This window comes from Danio rerio, chromosome 3, assembly GCF_049306965.1.
Source record: "Danio rerio strain Tuebingen ecotype United States chromosome 3, GRCz12tu, whole genome shotgun sequence".
Classification (NCBI taxonomy): domain Eukaryota; kingdom Metazoa; phylum Chordata; class Actinopteri; order Cypriniformes; family Danionidae; genus Danio; species Danio rerio.
In genome coordinates this window covers 38,229,598-38,251,701 of record NC_133178.1, presented here as the reverse complement: position 1 = coordinate 38,251,701, position 22,104 = coordinate 38,229,598, and the positions used below count along the sequence as shown (strand labels likewise).

At 33.8% G+C, this 22,104-nt stretch overlaps 1 protein-coding gene across 1 annotated transcript in view; it reads left to right on the top strand.

The window, feature by feature from the left end:
* The first annotated feature begins 1,377 nt into the window (after positions 1-1,377).
* The window catches only part of plcd3a (phospholipase C, delta 3a), a 45,262-nt gene continuing 24,535 nt past the window's right edge, over positions 1,378-22,104 (top strand). The window contains 2 exon segments of the mRNA NM_001099423.1: positions 1,378-1,849; positions 14,388-14,555. Coding sequence (NP_001092893.1) covers positions 1,762-1,849; positions 14,388-14,555 — 256 coding nt within the window. The 5' untranslated portion in view covers positions 1,378-1,761.

Below are 22,104 nucleotides of genomic sequence, written 5' to 3'. Positions count from 1 at the left end.
CGTATTAATAAAGGGACTAAGCCGACAAGAAAATGAATAAATGAACATTTTCAAGTCTTTTAATAGTTTTTACTAATCTTTTAGTACTTTTACTATGTGTGCACAATGATGGCATTTCATCTGTAAACACAATATTTTGTTCTTGTAGCTTACATGTTCATGTCACAAAGTTTCATAAACATGGATGTTCATAATTGGGCCTCAGTTAAAGACACTTTGACTTGAAATACCTTCTTTTTTGGTATTTATGAGTTGGTGTGGACATTCAGAACCATGTAGTAACATTTTGTTTTTATGTTTGTAAATTAAAGTCAGAATGTAGAATAAGTCAAATAAATTCTTTGAATTTTGAGTAGAATCAGTAAAGACACTTTTTGAGTAGAATCTTTATTGAGTTTGCTGTAAAAAATTACATGAAAATTCTTGTAAAGAAGTATGAGACTTACAATCTTGATTCTGGTTCTTGATATCTCTTAATTTTACCATTCAAAAGTGCAAGATTAGGATTTGTTTGTTTGGTTCTTAATTTTGTTAAAGAAAAACTACAACAAAGTTGGGGTTGCCACAGCGGAATGAACTGCCAACTTATCCAGCATATGTTTTACGCAGCGGATGCCCTTCAAGCCGCAACCCAAAGCTGGGAAATACCAATACACACTTATTCACACACAAACTCATCATGAAACACTAATCTGTGCAAAATGTAAAATAAAGCATAAAACAAGAGAAAATCTTACCAGCCAAAAATTGCTATCATTGGGTCAGGAAGTAAAACACAAATGTAAACTTTAGCAAAGAACTGAAAAATTTCAAACCAAAAATTCTGAATTTGAACACAAGACCAAAAAATATGTTATAGAATATGGAATATTCACTATCATTATGTCTCTAACATTCTAACATTAATGTCTAACATTCTTTAATATTTCTACCTTTTTGTTCAAGATAATGAAAGAAACTCAAGCACCTTGGAATTAAGTGGAGAATGAGTAAATAATGACAAAATTTGCATCCACATATAAGAATACTTACTAACGTAATACGTATATATATATATATATATATATATATATATATATATATATATATATATATATATATATATATATATATATATATATATATATATATATAATTATTATTATTATTATTCCATAGGAATATATGTCTGATGAGATTGAAGGAGTGAACTAAAATTCTCATTACCACGCGCATGTCCGTGAAACTTGAATATTCATATCCGCCCACTGACACCGAAAATCTCAGAAACCAAAAAACTCGTAACACCTTCATGAATAAACCCAACAGGCGGAGTCCAAACAAGTCACAAGCCTGTGACAAGTTCATGTCCTGCATTTAAACTTTTTTATCGCAACAGTTTCTATATTTTGTGACACCCGATCATCGACGGAGAGCTAGATTATACAGCCTAAAAATAAAACTAACCACACAATTACACCATCTGCTTCTGTATTCAGATAGTTTGCTGAGGCTGTGATATGGTGAAAGTGTCAGAGAGCGGGTGAATGACTGCTCAGCTGCAGAGGAATGAATATCTACTCAAGTTTCTCGCACTGCGTGTTTAGAAACGTCAAGTGTTGCGACAGGCGTCACACTAGCAGCCGTGCACAGATTCACATACACTGACCGACCGACTGACAGACAGACACACTGCAGCGATACTTCTGGACTTCTTCACGTTTAATTCTCGGTTCAAGACGGTTTTAAGCCGTACTGCCTGGAACCAGGGGATTATTCAACATGCTGGGGAGAAAGAAGAATCCCGAGACCGTTCAGACTGAGTCCAAATCGGTGGAGTCGAAAACTCACGATCCGCTGCGGAGGCTTGGTGAGTTTTGTCTTACTTCAGGACAAGTGTGTTTTTAAAAGTTACTTGAAGTACTTTTTTTTTTAACCACACATAAAGTAAACGCAGTCACAGCCATTAACTTGTTTTCTACTCTAATAATGTGAAATGTCAAATAAATGAATCAATACATTTGTTTTCTTTGACTGTGTACTTTGGATGATGTGTGAATTGATTTAGCCTACATGATATATGTTATGAATTGAGTTATTAGTGTGAAGTTTTGGTGTGTTCTTTGGTTGTTTTTGACCTGTTTTTGGGAAAGATTGTGCTATAAATGCATCATTTTATTCAAGGACTCATGCAAAATGATGGTATAGTTTGTTTAAATGTTTACTATGAGGCAACATTTGTTTTGGTTTCTTTTTGGAGGCGGTTGTGGTTCGGTTGATTCTACCTGCAGCACTTTAATGTTCATTATAATTCACTTTAAAAACTAAAACACGTTTTCAGAATAGGATTTAATCCTGTTGTATTGTAATAATTCACAATATAAAGTAAAAATTATATTTTAATTAAGTCAGTGTTTGTTGTTATTGTAATTTATTAAATTAAATATTTTAACATTTTAATTTAAACTAATGTGACATTCAGCTTTATTAAAGTACAGTAAGGACATATGAATAATCATGAATATGAAGCTATCTATTTTCTTTATAGCTTACATGCCTTTTGAAAACTTGTTGCTGTGTTGAAAACGTAATGTCAGTCTACACAATATTGCACATTTAAAAATTATTTCCAACAAACTGCAATCATGTACTGTATGTGATACAGTATTATATGTTTTACTAATGTTTAAAGAGGTCTACCATATTTTTTTTCTTATAATCAACATTATGCTGCACAATATATCATTTCAGTACCGATATCAAAACATGAGCATTCGCAATAGACAAAACGCAGAATATGCAATGTTGAGTCTGCATTATAAATGATCGTTTTGCAAGTGTTTTTTAAGGCCTGTGACAGTATGAGGATTTTAAAAGCATTCAGACATAAACTGTTCCATTTGTAACTTCATAAAATGTATAACAATTATTTTTATTGACTATGCAGTATTATTATACATTATTTAAATACTGTATACAGTTAGAGAGAAAAGAATAAAGCAGTGTTTATTTAATTTATAATTTTTTTTTATTATTTATGCTTGTACATTGTTTGGTATATTTTATGCAAATGCACTCATCCAGAATTATCAATCTTTAATTATAAATTATTTCCAAGTAGTTATGCAAGTCATCTGGTAAAATTGTATTTATATAGCAATATCTATTACAGAATAAATAAATCACACAATGTTAGATTTTTCCTAAATCGTGCAGCCCTAATTAACATACCCTGTTTGTAACCACATCTCCACACTCTTACCACACACTTATTTTTCCCCACTCATGTTTACCTCTCATCTCTGCCCTTCAGCAACATGATGACTGCATCTGAGATCACCACTACCTACACATTACCTTTTATTATCAACTTTTTAATTGCAAATACCTAAGATGTTATTATAAGCAATAAGCTGATATTTGCAACCAGCAGGTCATGTTAGTATCAGATGAAACCTTTATGCACCATGCTTTTGATGAGAAGGTGGAGAGGTAAAACTATTTAAAACATGGCTAATAAATATCATGTGTTGTACAGTGCTCAGCATATATAGGTACACCCCTCACACAGAAATCTCTCTTTTAAATTCATATTTTAATAGGAAGCTATACAATATTATATTTGTGCATATACATTAGATAAGTCAGTACTGAAGCCAAATCTGGAGCTCATTTAACAAAATAACTTGTGATAATGGTCCAAAAACTAGCACACCCAAATTTATGTTATAGAAAAATATTAAATACAAAATTTTAAAAAAGAGAAGGAAAAAAAAGTTTAGTTGAAATGTTGTAGGTTGTTATTTATTTTTGCAATATTTAGTTAGAATTTAATTATATTATCTTTCAATTTCTAAATATGTTTGGTGACTAAAATATAATTTTAATAAATATATCTGTTTAATAAATCTGTTTTGTTTAAATGAACCAAATACATTGCCTATATCATATGTTCATCCATAGTCGTTCATTTTCTTTCGGCTTACTTCCTTAGTCTCTGCTTTCCTTCCCTAGTCTTTGAATTATGAGAGGTCACCACCGCAGAATGAACCACCAACTATTTGATTTATGCAGTTGATGCCCTTCCAGTCACAACCCAGTTCTGGGAAACACCCACACACTCCCTCATTCACACACACACTCATACACTAAGGGCAATTTAGTTTATTCACAGTGTTTGGACTGTGGGGGAAACCGGAGCACCAGGAGGATGGGAACACATGGAGAACATGCAAACTCCACTCAAAAATATCAACTGGTCCAGTAGGGACTCGAACAAACAACCTTCCTGATGTGAGGTGACTGAGCCACCGTGTAGCCCCTATATCATATGTTTTATATATATATATATATATATATATATATATATATATATATATATATATATATATATATATATATATATATATATATATATATATATATATATATATATATATATATCATTATGAAATCATTTAAATCAATATTATATGACTGCTGCATCATATGCTGAAGTGCATGTATTAATAAGCTCCATGCTTCGTGAACAATGGCAGATTTCCAGGAATAGTTTTAGGGCGTATATTTATACTATATTATTGTTTTACCGCAATGGTCTTTTGTTCTAGAGCTTTTATTGATCTTAGCAGGTCTTTGAGCAGATGTTTGTCACACCTTAATAGTTCCATAAACAACTTTTACCATCCATAGAAATAATAAAAACGATCTTTATCGATGGAAAAGTAGTTCTTTAGATAAATATAATGTTCTTTATCCTGGGAAAAGAGTGTTTTTTAAAAGCTGATCATTCAAATGTTTTTGGGAAACCTAAAATGGTTCTATATCATCACTCCACAAACTCCCTTTCGCACTCTACATTTTAGCTCAACTGAATGTTTTTGATTTATAAAGTACAATCTGCATTCAGTGTTTCCTTTTCCTAAACTCCAGGACTGTTTATTTAAGCTCTTATGAGTTGGTGATTACCATGATCAGTTTAATTATCCCAGGCTCATCAGTATTATTTTCCATAGCAACCAATGAAGAATGAATTATTTTTATCTAAGCCCTTTACCATGGCTACGAATGATCTGGCTCAGCTACCGTGTCAATAGATATGCTGTATTGAGTATCACTACTGTAATGTTGAATTATATTGCACTCATAAATTGATGTTGGGTGGCTTGCATGAATATGCTTTACAAGTTGGTGCTCTTCAGTGGTGTGATTTCATGTTACTACTGTGCCAACACTTCAGAAAAACAGCACTCCAGTTGGAATATCAAGAGGTTCTTGAATGAGAGAAAACAAAGTTATTCAACTGTTTTTGGAGTGAGATTTGCTGATGAATCCAGTGCGATGACTTCGAGTCCCATGATAGCTTAATGACAAAGTAACAAGAAGAATAAGTCATCCGTGCAGTTGCGCCCACGTTTGCTCTAAATATAGATATGCTCACTAAGAAGCACCTTAGGTGAACTGTAGGTAACTTTAGTAGTCTAAACGTTAAATGCATACAATAAAAAACATCTCTTCACAAATATCTATATTTAATATAACTAATTTCACTTAAATATATTTATAATATTTAAAATGTCATACTTTTTGTAAGTTTACCATTTAAATATTTTATTTTTTTAAGTCTCTTGTGCTTTTTAAGTTAGTTTGGTTTTGATTGAAATACTGTAAAACAACATATTTTTAGTTGAATAAAAAAAGTATTGCTGTTATGGCGTTCAGTCTTTAGTTCAGAGTCACATCTAAAATGATGACATGGTGCTTAAAATACATTTGACACAGTTATCATCAATGTTTGAATCATTTGTAACATTATAAATGTGTTTACTGTGACTTACCGTGCTAAGTTTAATGCATCATTGATAAATACTGTATATATAAATGTAATCTCAAACCCAGTCTTGCAAACCTTTGAACATTAGTGTACCTTAAGTTAATCAAAAAACAAATAACAAATAATAACTTTAAAAACATCTCTCTCAAAGACTCTTAGAATTAAACCTCCAGTTTTCATGCATATAATTATGATTTCAACATAGGTGACCTCCATTTTGACTGGTTATCCTGTTTGCGGAAGTGTTGTGGTTTTTTGTCCCAAAAGTTGGTATAGCAATCACAGGATTAAAACAGAGCATTTACCAAGCCTGCATTACACACTGCAGTGATGTATTTACCAAACAAACGGCTGTAATTCTACAGTTAAAATGTTCAGGGACTCTTTGCTTATAATATTGGACTCATGATTGTGACATCTCAACTACAAAATGAAGATGTCTATCTGTCACAGGCTCCTTATCGTGTTAACATATTGACCTGCTACATATTCAGTAATTTTTTTTAACCCATTATAATAAAAGTTCCCTATATTACTAAATTTCAAAGTTTCTCAGATTAGGTAAGAAGGTCTTTTACTGTAAGTTTACAACAATCAAATAGTTTCTCATAATATGCAATGCATTGCAGCACCACCTCTTATTCAGTGTCGTTAATGGTTTGATCAAGGATCTGGTCTTTCTAAGCCCCTGCATGATAGACATTCTACTCTGTTCTGATTGGTCAGATGGCTAGGTGTGTTCCGAACTGCTAGCCTGATGTCCCGGGGCTATTAATGTCAAGGCAGGCTAGCAAAAATGAATCCACCCTGCCTGTTTGTTAATCTTAATCATCTTAATGGGAGGAAAATTATATATTCACTCAAACTGGGTAATTATGTTGTATGTTATTTCCATTCATCTAGCAACCACTATCAATATGTGTTTGAATATATGTTTGCGCTAACTGTAGTTTGCAAAAGAACCTGCACTTTGCTATCAATTTGTTTAAAAAAAATAAAAAATAAATGAATAAAGGTAGACCTACTAGGATTTCACATGACTTTTTTTTCAGGAACAATTAAAATTAATGAAATAAAATGTGGTTGTTTATATATATGTACCCTATAATGAATATCATTATGCTATTTCATTTAGTAAATGCATGTATGTTTTTAATATAGTAAATAATGTCTTTTCGATTCAGGCCACTTTAATTTATTTTGGTCTATCAAAATCTGGAGAGTGCCTGCCCAAAAGGGTACCAGGAATTCTGAAATTTTGCGAGCCTGGGTCTACAGCTTACAGCATGTCTCAGACACCAGATGTACTGAATTTAAGCTCTATGGGCTCTTCTTGGTACCGGCAAACATATGGATGTATGAACAAAAACAATAGTGCAATTTCAACCATAACAACAATACTGAGTCCTCATCCCTTGGAAACACATGGATTTTGTTACTCATGAAACAACATCCTCTCCAAAACAAACCTAAAGTTTCGTTCTCTACAACTACAGTTTAAGCGTCAAAGTAGACATTGTTCATGGGCAGCCAGTGAAGACCATAGGCTGACATTGTGCAAATGTGTTACAAACCGTTATGCAGGAAGTAAAGCTGGAATTTCTGATTGCTCTTCTCAGGTCACTCAAAATTGGTTCATTCTTATGCGAGCCAGTAGCTTCGTTGATCTTGCACTTTGATCTTTCAAACTTTGCAGACCTTTTCTGTTCACAAATAGCTTATCCATTATGCACTACATGAAAGATGAAATCCAAAAGGGGCGCACTGAGTACATTTACTGTCTTTTCATTAGTTCTGGCTCTGTACCTTGGCAAAGAAACCCTCTCTCCACCTCCTGCAGTGTTTTTCTTCTGTGCTGTCTTTTACTTAGAGACACACACATACACACACAAACACTCTTGTCAGAGCAGCTTTATCAGTCTGGTTGCTGTGGTGAGGCTCTCAGTGCTGCAAACAATCTTGGCTATTCGGAAGAAACTGTTGAGAGAGTTTGGACTCCTCATCTGTTGACTGCCAGGCTTTAAAAAAAAAAAATTAATTTGATGTTCATTAATTTCACTGCTTTTTTCTTTTTAAGGTGATCATTTTTTCTTGTGAGTGTAATGAGCAAAAGCAGTGTTTTTGTAATAGATTTGCATTGATCTGAATTGTATTGAGGCTGATTTAAACTGAACTGAACAACAGTGACATTTGTACTAAACCGAACTGAACTAGTTTGGCTGAACAATATATCATTTGAGCACTAATTTCACAATGTGTATCCGCACATCGCAGGATTAGATTGTTTATTAAAGACTAATAAATAATTATAAATATTATATATAAAATAATGATGATCATGTTGTTTTACGTGTGCTAAGTTCAGTTTCTGTACTTAAACACTGTTACACTCTAGGGATGCAGGGAATATAGATTTTGGTTGTATGATTATATTCTGAGAAATAATCACAGTTTCACGGTTATAACAATGGTTATGTATTAATTCATTTTAAAACACTGCTAGTTTAGAAAAATCACATGAAAACTCCTTATATTATAAAGTGTTATTCATTGCTGCTCAGTAAGCAAATAATACAGCATAATTAAACCAAACAATTGTTCATTTCTCTTTGGACTTAAAAATAAATGAAAAAAAGTTTTGGCCATTTAAACATAAGTAATAATTTTATGCTGAAAAATAAGTGACAAAACAATGAACTAATTAATAAATAAAAAATAAGAATGAATAAAAAATGTGTTTTAAATCTAATATCTAATATAAATCTAAGTTACATATTAGCTAAGTATTTCCCTTTTAAAGAGAAGATGTAGTCAAAGGCTGCTGAGCCTCTGTCTGAAAGGAACTTTTGATCAACTATATTATGGACTTCTTTGGTAATTTTTTTCTTTTTAGAGTAGTAATGTTTATATTCCATACAAAGTATGAAGCTGATCGGTCCAGTTCTTCTTACGTGACCCGCATTGCGCTCACGGCATTCTTTCAACTAGGTATGTTTTTAGGTAGCTTTTCAACTGGAAAGTGCATGAGCGTGTCTGGCCCCTTGCACTCGGTGTTCGATGTGTGCACGTGTGTGGCTGCCAATATGCACACGCAAGCAGTATGCCTTCATTGGAAATTATATATACGAACATGCGCATACAAAAGACACGATATGTAAACGGCCCTTAATTAATAACTTCATCCATACTTAATCCTGTGTGCGTGGGTATTTGCCTCGATGTAGCTACAAGCTCGAAACTTTAAACTAGTGCACAGTTGGCATAACTTTGTGTAGTTGTAGCAGTTTTGTAGCATGCAGAAACGCAGTGTTGAGAAGCCTTTATGATTAATTAACCATGACAATTTAAATCGCTGTTAATAGTACAATCGGATAATCGCTGCATCCCTATTACACTCCCCATTTTTGCTCTGTCTTATTTGTATATGCTTTTAATTTATTATATGTTATGCAGATACACTGCATAGAAAAAGACTTTATCCCAGTCGATCTAAATTAATGAAATCTTTGCAAATGGAGCTATTGAAATCCTCAGATATTATATTCATATCGCAGCATAAATTGCAGCAAAACAAAATATTGCAATGTCAGATTTTTTTTTATATCGTGCAGCCCTAGAACTATGCTAGCATTCTACCACTACCCTCCTGCCTGTCTGGCTTGCTGGAAAGTTCCACAATCTGAAATATTGTTATTATTATTTTTATTATTTTCTTTTTATCTGTGTTAAAGATCCCCTTTTATGGGTTTTTGAAAATTACCACCTATCCAGTGTGTAGCACAGCTATAAGTGAAAGGAAAGATCCAGCTGAAATTGAAATCTGAAAGTGCAAACTGTTGATTCTATTTAGTCGACTCAGAGTCAAATGAATGATTTGTCTATTGTTTTGATCTTTTGCTTGCACGCTTTGACGTCAATACAGGACATTGCCAAATATGAACTGCCAGATCCAGTATAACTTGAACGCTCCTTTACCTTTAGACACTAGTGGAGTGAGAGGGATCATGCTTGATCATGACGCGAAGGTTGCTATCACTGAAAGATGGCCAGCATGCGCTGTGGGGAATAAGGGGTTGAAGTTAATTTTCACAACAACACCACAGTATAGCCAACTGTGTGTTTGCTACTGTAATTTTTAAAAGATTGATACAATAACCCACCCTGCAGCGCAGGATTTGCAGGCCATTTGTTAGGAAGGATTAAATAAAGGATCCGCAAAGACTATTAAAGTATGGAAATTTGTAACTGTACACAGTTTGTATGAACCAGTTTCTTTTTCCTCCAGATCCTGTAAGTGTTTCTCCTTCCCACACAATGTGAAGTGTGATTAAAATGGTTGGCTTGTTTTCTGTAGTTTGCAAAATATGTATTTAATTGTGTGTTGTAACTTGTAATCGCTCTGTGTGTGGCTTGTATCTATTATAGATCAGTGCTTGTACTTTATCTCTCAGGTTAAAACTCTATGGGCTTTTGCATATTGCATCCAAAACCACATTAAAAACGCAACGCCGGCTTCTTCCTCTACTGATTTAAATGCGTTTTGTGCTCGCGATCCTCTGCTCTTTGTCTTTGCTATATGGCCACCATCAGCTGTTCCTCACATGTGCCGTGCAGGCAATTATCAAAACAGTTTAACTTTTGCCACTGTGTGAATTACTACTGAATGTGTGTCGTTATTACTTGTGGTTATGGTATATAGAATAGAGTAATATGCTGGTGTTTAGCTTCATTGCTTTAATGCATTCCTGCATTGGGTTCTCATGCTCTCTGAGTACTTGGCGTTTCTCTCCGTCTCGCGCTAAACGCAGTCAAATAATCAGACTGGGTCATCAGACCAATCAGCACAGATTAGCCTCATGCAACGGAAGGGCTTGGGAACAAATGAATCCTTGAACGAATAATATGGCAGTTGTTGGGATAAATAGGTAAAAATAAATCCATATTAAGACAATGTTTTGACCATCCATGCATATAAACCTGTTGTTGCAGACCACCAAAACCAAAATATGACCTTTTTTAATTCATAATAGGGGCTCTGTAAGCTGCTTTGACACACTCTGCATTGTAAAAAGTGCTATAGAAATAAAGATGAATTGAATAGATGTTATCTGGCTTCAGAGCGCTGATGATGGGAAGAGGGTTTGCAGTTGTGTTGACTGGAGCAAATCTCCATGCTGTGAAAGAATGTGGAGCGGCGAATTCACTCCGAGCATGAACTCTGTCTTTTTTTAAGGGCTATTCAGTCCAGTTCAAGCTCTGGTAGAGAATCAGGAATGTACTTAACAGTCACACCTCTTTTTTCCCTTTTAAAACCTGTAACACTTTTCAATAAGGTTTCACAAATACTTATTGATAGTTATGCATTTACTAACATGAATGAAGAATGAACAACAGTTGTACAGAATTTACTAATCATAGTTAAACATTTACTACTGCATTATAAAAAAGCAAGTTAACATTAGTTAATGCCTTGTGAATTAACAAGAGCTAACAACGAATGACTTCACTTTCTTTAACTAATTTTAACAAGGGTGGCACAGTGGCTCAGTGGTTAGCACTGTCACCTCACAGCAAGAAGGTTGCTGGTTCGAGTCCGGGCTGGGCCAGTTGGCATTTCTGTGTAGAGTTTGCATTTTCTCCCTGTGTTCGTGTGGGTTTTTCTCCATTTGCTTTGGTTTCCAAAAGACATGCACTATAAGTGAATTGAATGAATTAAATTAGTCATAGTGTATGAGTGTGTGTGTGTACATGTGAGTGTGTATGGGTGTTTCCCAGTACTAGGTTGTGACTGAAAGGGCATCTGCTGTGTAAAACATATGCTAGAATAGTTATTGGTTAACAGGGGCTGTGGACTATGCTAAAGGAAAATGAATGAATGAATGAATGAATGAATGAATGAATGAATACTGTTAGCAATGATAAAATGCATTGTTTATTTTTAGTTGATGTTAACATATAGTATATGACAGAAATGTGTATGTCCACATATATGCCAGAAGCCATTATGTCCACATATATGTCAGAAACATATAGTGTATGTCGCATATACAGTTGAAGTCTAATAAACATTAAATATTTCCCAAATGATGTTTAACAGAGCAAGGAAATTTTCACAGTATGTCTGATAATGTTTTCTCTTCTGGAGAAAGTCTTATTTAGTTATTTTGGCTAGAATGAAAGCAGTTTTTAATTTCTTAAAAACCATTTTAGGGGCAAAATTATTATCCCCTTTATAAGCTAATTTTTTTTGCAATAGTCTACAGAACAAACCATCGTTATATAATAACTTGCCTAATTACACTAACCTGCATAATTAACCTAATTAACGTAGTTAAGCCTTTAAATGTCACTTTAAGCTGTATAGGATTGTCTTAAAAATATCTAGTTAAATATTATTTATTGTCCTCATGGCAACGATAAAATAAATAAGTTATTAGAAATGAGTGATTAAAAATATTATGATTAGAAATGAGTTATAAAAAATCTTCTCGGTTAAACAGAAATTGGGGGAAAAAATAAACAGGGGCGCTAATAATTCAGGGGGGCTAATAATTCTGACTTCAACTGTATGTCAGAAACATATATGTCAACATATATGCTAGAAACATGTGTCCACATATTTGCCAGAAAAATATGTCCCAAATCATTGACTAACATTAACTAATGGAACCTTATCATATTTATTAACCATTTTTAACTACCAGTCATCATTAGCCTTTTTAAATGTCCATTAATATTAATTACCATTAATACCATTGTAATGATTAGAATTTCATTTGAATTATTTCATTTTATTGTAATAAAGTTCATTTGGATTTATAACTCATGGTTAATCAAAGACAGTCCACATTTCTTACAAAAGAACATGACAACTTAAGCAACAACATAAATACTTTTTTTTTGCTTTTTAGTTTTAAATACATAAACTTACTGATGCAATCAATGCTTTGTGCAGCATTTTTTGTCAATGGCTGTACATGCGGTGTATATTATGTTTATCGCAAAAGTGTTTCAGATATGCGCAAAAATCTAAATAAAATAATATAATTCATGAATTCATTTACAGCTATTTTGACTCCTAAAAGTGACTATTAAAAATAAATTATATGCTTATCTCTCAAGTTAGCTTAATTATTTAAATTGATTAGGATGATTTTGTGGGGGAGTGCATAAAACATAATCAAGATATAAGTGGAGATAATTAGAGCAAATATACAAATGATACAGAAATAAAGAAATCAAATGTACAATAAAGCTGTATATTTCTTATTGTGCAAATAATTAATGACGACTAATCTTTATTAAAGCTATAAATATAATTTTCTCTGAGCCCAATTGCTTGAAACTTGCACAAAGTGTTTAAACAGGCCTTAAAACCCCAATCATTTGATACACTTTCACTTTATGTTTATATATTATGGTTAAACTAAAAATTACAAAATTCTTGTGTGTTGAAAAATGATGATCCTGACTTCACATTGCACGTCCTGCAATGTGACTATTGCGCTTTCACACATTGCGATATTGATGCTGAAACGATATATTGTGCAGCCCTGGTTATGAAGGTTAAACGTATCACAGTTTCTAAACAAAGATATTAAGGTAAAAAATTTATATAAGGTAAAAAATCATTATGCTTGACCATTAAGCATTATACTAAGTGAACCGGCTGTTACCTTAAAAAAGTTACAACCATAATCAAAGCTAGCTATAATTTAGACTATTCCTTCAGCAAATTGAACCTAAAAACATGGTATGTGCAAATAAACAAAACTTTCACTTGCACAATTCATTCTTACTAAATTCCTCCCTCAGCCTGCCCTTTTCCCCCCAGCTCAGTCTATTGTAGCAAAGCACCCCACCACACAGCCAGGCTTAACATAGCTTTGAAAAGTCTGTATAAAAAGCTCAGCGTGTTCTACCAACAATTTTGCCCTCTTTACTCTTAGTGAAGTCTTTTCTCCAAGCTTGCACAAACCTGCATAAGAGGTTTATAATCCATTACAATCTGGTAAACACACATGCAATCAATGATTAAGAAATAAAATATGACAAAAACACCAATCTAGCAGTTCATGACCTGCACACGTCATTTGATATCCTGTTATAAAGTATGTGTGGTCATTGCTGCTGACATTGACTCCCTTATGATGGCATCATTTTTGTATAACATCAGTCTTCATGTTTGTGACTGTAGCCTATGACCTGCCGGTGCTCTCACATCTTAAGTATGCGCAAGCCAGCACATATGTTTAGTTTGGAAGTTCATTGAGTAATATGTTGATTTTGGTTCATGTTTTGGATGAGATATCAAAAAAGTATATGATTCAGTGCCGGGAAGTATTAATCACTGGCACGAATATGAGAACAACCCAGGGACGATGCATTAGGAGTGAATTACAGTATGCATAACTCTGCTTTTGGAGGTCTGACACTGCAGATATGTAATATGTAGCAGGTGTGCTGGACTGACTGGAAAGAAAAACTCATTTTAAAGTTGTGTGTAACTCATTTTAATGTGTGTGTGTGTGTGTGTGTGTGTGTGTGTGTGTGTGTGTGTGTGTGTGTGTCATAGGTGTGTTGGACGATGAAGATGTGCTTCTGATGCTGCAGGGGTCGAAGATGATGAAGGTTCGATCTCAGCGTTGGCGGAAGGACAGGCGCCTGAAGCTTCTGGAGGACTGTGTTACGGTGTGGTGTGAGTCCAGCAAAACATCCCGCAAGAGCAACAGACAGCAGACCTGTGAGTAAATCTTCAGCTGCCTAAAAAATCCATTCATTCATTTACTTTCCTTCGGCTTAGTCTCTATTTCAGAGATCACCACAGCAGAATGAACCGCCAACTATTCCAGCATATATTTTACCTTCCAGCTGCAACCGAGTACTGGAAAACACCTATGCGCTCTCGTTCACACACATGCACCACGGACAATTTAGTTTATTCAATTCACCTATAGGGCATGTGTTTGGGCTGTGGGGGAAAACCGAAGCACCTGGAGGAAAGCCACACCAACACGGGGAGAACATGCAAACTCCATACAGAAATGCCAAGTAACCCAGCCGGGACTCGAATCAGCGACCTTTTTGCTGTGAGGTTAAAGTGCTAACCACTGAGCCGCTGTGCTACCTATACAAAATACAATTATACAAATGAGAAAATGTAACTATAGGTTTGTTTCACTTGGCATCATTGATGATGTGCAAAATTCAGATGGAGGGCAGGAAGGGATTCTTCTACATGGGGATCACTACCAGAACATCAAAATGTTTATGCTATGTGTTTACAATACTTTAAATCGGCCCAAATGAGAAATGCCAAAGAGCTTTAATAGAGTTCCAAAAGTTTTTGCTTTAAAAGGGGAAGCCGAGGCAAATATATATGTAGTTCAGTAGAAAATTCAGTCCTCTTCATAGAATAAGGATCATTTCTATGTCTTTCAAAATATGGCATAAATCACAAAAATATGGACTTTCCTCTGTCTTTCGTTCAGTTTTTTATTTCCTGCCCTCCATCTGATTTTCGGGCAGAATCAGGTGATTGCAAACAACCTATTAGCGCAAAGGTTTGTAAATCATGTGACAAGCTAAGAAAACATTACTCAGACCAGGTCAATTTGGTATGTAGAATGTCATTTAAAGTCCACGTGAAATCCTATACCGTGTGAAACTATGCGTGAAATAGTTATAAAAACAAATACTATGGAAGTCAGTGGTAACATGTTTTCAACATTTTTCGAAATATCTGTTTTATATGCATGTTTAATGGCCAAAAGAAACTCAAGCAGGTTGATAAGGAGAGTAAATGATAGCACATTTTTTTGGCGTGAAAAAATTATTCTTTCATGAATGGAGAATCACCAGTTCCCTGGTAAAATATAGCATGCTTGTAATAAACTATGGATGTTTGAAAATGTTGCAATACAAGTTTTAGTTCAACAAGGCAAAGCACTGATTTGTTAGGGGCTAAATAATACTGCTTTAATTTAGATTCTACACACAAAAGTCATGGAAGAACATTGCACCTGAACTTTTCATATGGAAACACATACACATTCTACTGTTAAACAGGTGTGTAGGATTTTGCGTTTTTGACCTTTTTGTTTTCTGACCTCATTCTGACCTTCTAGTATATAGTAGGGTATTTGGCTTTAAGTCAAAACAAATGATTAATAATAGTATGTTTGCTCTGCTCTCTTTGAGTGCCTATTGTTAACCTCATCCCAAAGGACACAGCAGGCGTACAGTATGATGTACGCTGGATGACGTTCATTCTTAGTAAATGAACAGCACCGATTTTAACATGGTGGGTGGATTTGGCTTAGTGTAATGAACTGTAGCAGTGACCCAATTGATCTCAGGTCAGTCAAGTTACAGATTTTCAATTAATTTAAATAAAAAAAAGCCTGAATCCTGCATGAGGTATACTGAAGCTGCTTAAAGGTTGTGTGATGATTACTCTTGCTACATGTAATTTATATGGGTCTCATTTTTTACAATTTCAAATTTAATTGCACGATATGCTGATTAATCATCATAATTCTGTTTGTTATTTGTATTCACTTTAAGCGTGTAAAAAAAAAAATCTTGAACTTGTATTTCAGTGTATTTCATATTGCTTATGCTTGAAAAAATATCAAAGTAATGCAATTGAGCAAACCCAACTCAACTCTCTGATACTGGGGTTTAATTATGTACTGGGGCAATTTAAAATGTTCACTGTTTTCCAGTTTTATTTACACTGTAATGGTTGTTGTTTTTGTTAGGTGTTTTATAACATCTAGAGTTGATTTTCTTTTCAAAATAATATGATCATAGTCAAAGTCTTTTCCTTACTGGGTTGTGTCTGGTAAGGCATCCGCTGTGTGATACGTATGCTTGAGTAGTTGGTGGTTCATTTCACTGTGGCAATCTCTGAATCTCTGGATGCAGATCTGGTGCAGTGCAATCTGAGCTGCAGTCAATGCTTTTTAATGCCCTCACCTAACCCCACCCCTAACCCTACCCGTCACAGTGACGTCAATCACTCCATTGAGTGCATTGTGTCTGACATTGCATTACTGAGTGATGCATTCTCAGCTTGCATCATAAAGGCTGCATCCAGATGCTATTGGTAGGTCTACAGCACAGAGAATACTACCGGCCTCTGAACAAGCTGAGAGACGATCATGTGAGCTCTACTGGTGCTCCTATTGGCTGTCACTCAAGAAAGTCGCTCTTCATTAACATAGAGTTGAAGGGTTCTCAACTTTGTTGCATCACTCAACATGCCCACCTGGTCAAGATCAGATATGGTTGCGGCCGGAATTTAACGAAAATGATTTATATTATTTAATAAATTTCCCATTAATTGTATTTTATTAGCATCTTCTCCTACCCCAACCGTCACAGTAATGTAAAAACAGTAGTTGTACCGAGTATTATTTATGTTATCTATTAGATTACCCAATAAATTATATATTTTTAACATCTACCACTACCCCAAACGTCACAGTACTGTGAAATATTAATTGTTATACAGTGTCATAAAAAATGCTGCTATATTGATGTGGATATCACCAACCGTGTATTCTATCTAGACTTTACCTGCTAGCGGTCGCTGTCGCTCACTCTGTTGAAATGAACAGTCGCTTGTTTCTTTGTCGCTGCGAGTCACTTGTAGTGTGATTAAGCCAATATAAAAAGAAAGAAAGAAAGAAAGAAAGAAAGAAAGAAAGAAAGAAAGAAAGAAAGAAAGAAAGAAAGAAAGAAAAAATAAGAAAGAAAGAAAAAAATAAGAAAGAAAGAAAGAAAGAAAGAAGGAAAGAAAGAAAGAAAGAAAGAAAGAAAGAAAGAAAGAGAAAGAAAGAAAGAAAGAAAGAAAGAAAGAAAGAAAGAAAGAAAGAAAGAAAGAAAGAAAAAAAAATAAGAAAGAAAGAAAAAAATAAGAAAGAAAGAAAGAAAGAAGGAAAGAAAGAAAAAAATAAGAAAGAAAGAAAGAAAGAAAGAAAAAGAAAGAAAGAAAGAAAGAAAGAAAGAAAAAAAGAAAGAAAGAAAGAAAGAAAGAAAGAAAGAAAGAAAGAAAGAAAGAAAGAAAGAAAGAAAGAAAGAAAGAAAGAAAGAAAGAAAGAAATCAATGTGTATTGTGTACCAAGTACTGTGGTTAGTTAATGTACTCTATGTTTGTTTGGATGGACTACTGTAATAGTTGTAGTAAGAAATCAATTTGTTGTTTTCTTGTATACATATTTAGAGTAAAGCAAATCAAGGTTAATTTGGTTTAACTAATGGTTTAAAAACATTGTTTGAAATGTAATGTTCATATAAAAGGATCAGCAAATTGTTCATGAAAAAAGTATTTAAGACACAGAATTGCATAAGGTAAACGTTTAATAGATGTTTATTGAGTATAAGAAATTAAATTGTTCTTTAATACTTAAAATAAATTTTTGGTTTGTGGTGGGAAAAAAACAAACATTTTTTGAGTATATCATCAAATGTCAATTATAAAGTTAACATTAGAAGTCAGTATAAAATAATTTTTTCAATTTTAAAATAGGAATGCTTGGAGCTCTGTAAAATGACCAAATAAGGATAATAATATCATTATTATTAACATATAATAATAATAATAATATTAACGATAATAATAATATTATATTATTATATAATATATTATTAATATTATGTGGTGTCACGGTGGCTCAGTGTCTGCCTCACAGCAAGAAGGTTGCTGGTTGAGTCCCTGTTGGGTCAGTTGGCATTTCTGTGTAGATTTTGCATGTTCTCCTCGTGTTCGCTTGGGTTCCTCCAGGTGCTCTGGTTTCCCCCACAGTCCAAAGACATGCGCTGTAGGTGAATTGAATGAATACTAATTATTATTGTTTTATCTATCTAATCTAATAATTTATATATCTAAAGTGTAACTGTTTTTCACAAAAAGTTTTTTTTGTTATAATAGAAAAAATAAAACAAGACTTAAGTTATATTTTAACAAGACTAAATAAATTTAATAATACTATTATGGTATTTTTTAAAAGCTTGTCTTCATCAAAGAGCATAGAATCACCAAAAGGCGACACGCTAGTGCGATTTAGGAAACAGCCACTAGATGACGCGGCGGCCATTTTGGAATGAAAATTCCAATTGAACAACAGCATATTATAAGTCTGTAAAATAAACTATTAAAAGTGTTGATAATTGTGATAGTAAGTGTTGTATTGTTGTCTTTCAGGTTGTATCTCAGCTTTAATGCGCTTTTTAAATAAATAAATAAAAAACAAAGCACCTGCTTGCCATTGCGACAGCAATAAGATCCAATGGACAGCCAACCGCTTTCACTCCAAAATGGCGGAATCCAGGGCTGTTGATGGGCAATGCTGTTGACTTTATCCTCTATTATTATGTGGACTTTTTAAAGGTAAACCAATATATATTGTATAAAATACATTTTCCTTTGTGATCCAAAGTTGAATGGAGGACATACAACTCTGAAAAAACACCAGGGTGAATGTTTTGATTAGGATCTAGTTTAATGTTTTATCCTTAGTAAACCAATTCCCCATTGACCACTCTGTGATGTATTGGTTTGTCAGGTTTTCCAATCAATGCAACAGCAAACAGAAAACCCATAAAGTTTTATGTGCGTCTCTGCTCATTAAACCCTGCCCGTATGTGTCTGCATATTCAGACTTGTGTCTCCCCAGTTTAATTTTCTATAGTTTTGTTTGGCTTGTTTCACAAGCTCAAACAAAGCCAGGAAATTAAATGAGAAATATTTCATTTTATTAACTGCGATTATCATATTTGAATGCTTGACTATAAGATTGTGTTTTTCCTTTATATAGAGATTTTGTAGGACATGGCCTGATTAATTGTCCCAATCTGTTAGTTACAGCATGCTTTTTCAGGTGATTGATGATCTCTTTTTAATAACACAAATTAAACCTTTGCTCTTAGCATAACGGAAACATACCACAGACTCATCCTTGGCCAGAGACATTATGAGCTGCTCTATCATCTGTAATCTCTAGCTGTTCAGATGATAATAATCTGTTTTTTAATCTCACTTATGCTCTTCAGATGGAATGATAATCCGCTGTGAGTGAAGAGAATCAGACCTCCTGCGATTAATCCCATTCATAATCCTTCACTCCCGTACAAAAATAACAATGGGTCTATTATTGTTAAAGTGTAGTACCCATTTTTGGCATGTTAAATTTAATTCATGTAATCATAGTTTTGCTACAAGTATGGCTAAACTGTTGTTAGTTTAGGAAACTAAGGGTTAACTTGTGGTTACTTTGTAGAGCTGAATGATTCTGGATAAACTAATCATGATTAGTGATAAGTTGAAGTATTATAACTAGTGCTGGGCACAATTAATAAGAAAAAATGTGATTAATCTGAGGATTTTGTGGTGAATCACATTCTTATACAGAAAATTGTTCTAAAAATGTTTAAAAGCACTGTATTGCAAACTTTTATAAAAATACTTCTGGTATATGGAAAAAAGTTTAATAACATTTTAAACAACTTGAGTGTTTTTATAGCAGTTAAAATATCTTACAAATCTTAGTGTATACAGTAATGTAATCTACAGTAATTAAATCTGAAACCAAAGCTTGCCTCTGCCAGGGAATTTAGTGATAATAAGTGATGTTTACTTCAGTGGTTCTCAGTCCATGTCCTTGCACCACACTGCTCTCAGTTAACCAGCTCAATAGATGAGAGCTTTATGCATGAACTCTAAATTACAGATTTACAGGGTCCCTACAGTGTTTACTACTCCATACTAAACCAAGCATGGAGAATCTTTCCTTTTATTCACAAATTTGCGCAACACCGCTACAGTGTATGTATTGTAATATGTTGGCTTCACATCAATAGCAAAATGAAGAATTTGCAGCAAATTCGAGTAAGTCAATGCAAACGCACTATAGGCGAAGGCAGTGTGAATGATGCGGAATGCATGATTTTTGATGGCTACTTCAATTTTTCTTACCAAATATATTTATTACATATTTTTTGTGACATTTTGGATAATAATTCTGGTTGACAAGTCTACAAGCTGATGCTGTTTTATAAATGTACATGACCACATATATGCTTTGTCAAATGTAGAGTTTGCATGTTCTCACCGTGTTCGCGTAGGTTTCCTCCAGGTGCTCCGGTTTCCCCCACAGTCCAAAGACATGTGCTATAAGTGAATTGAATAAGTTAAATTGGCCATAGTGCATGTGTATGAATGTGAGTGTGTATGGGTGTTTTCCAGTGTTGGGTTTCTGCTAGAAAGGCACTCGCTGCGTAAAACATATGGTGGATAAGTTGGCAGTTTGTTCCACTCTGGCGACCCCTGATTAATAAAGGGACTAAGTCGAAAAGAAAATGAATGAATGAATGAATGTTTTGTTTTTGTTTATTTTGTAGTTAAACCATGCTTATTTATTAATTAATTTATTTATGAGGGCTCTAGATTCTCTTGTTATAGTGTTATGTCTTTTAGGTGAATTAAAGTCTTAAGGATTTAGTTTGACATTCTCATTTTTTGAAACTGACAATCAATTGTACAAGTAATTACACACAAATGTCAAATAAACATTAAATAAAACACAACAATTTTAAATAGAAAGACCGAAATAGTATATATTTTTAAACACACTTGGAAAAAATCATTTTATAGTCCAGCCTTACTCTAGGTTAAAGCCCAGGTCATATGTTTATGAATAATCCATGCTTTCAGAGAGAATTATGGGTCTTTCTGATGAAACCCTAAGGACTAAAGTGAACCTGTAACTAATCATGTGACTCAGTGTGATTTAATAGTTTGCTCTATGACACAAACATAGTCACATGCGTTAGTAACCACACACATAACTGTGTTATTGTGTTTTGTTATGCAAGTAAATATTTATAACACATTGTTGATTTTGTATTTCATTATGTAATAATTAGTGTTTTTATTTTAATTGGGACAAATTGGTCCTTTGTTGTTTTTCCTGACTGTCCTTTGCAGTGTAAGAAAAACATGTTTTGTGTACTCTAAACAACACAGATCATTTAAAGCATACACATTTGAAGTTTGTGCTAGCACTTGAATGAAATATATAGCAGTTAATGTTGTCACTCACATGTACTCAATTGTAAGTGATATACATTCATTCATTCATTCATTCATTTATTCATTCATTCATTCATTTATTCATTCATTATCTTTTCGGCTTTGTCGCTTTTATAATCCGGGGTCACCACTGCGGAATAACCGCCAACTTATCCAGCACGTTTTTATAGAGCGGATGCCCTTTGAGCCACAAATT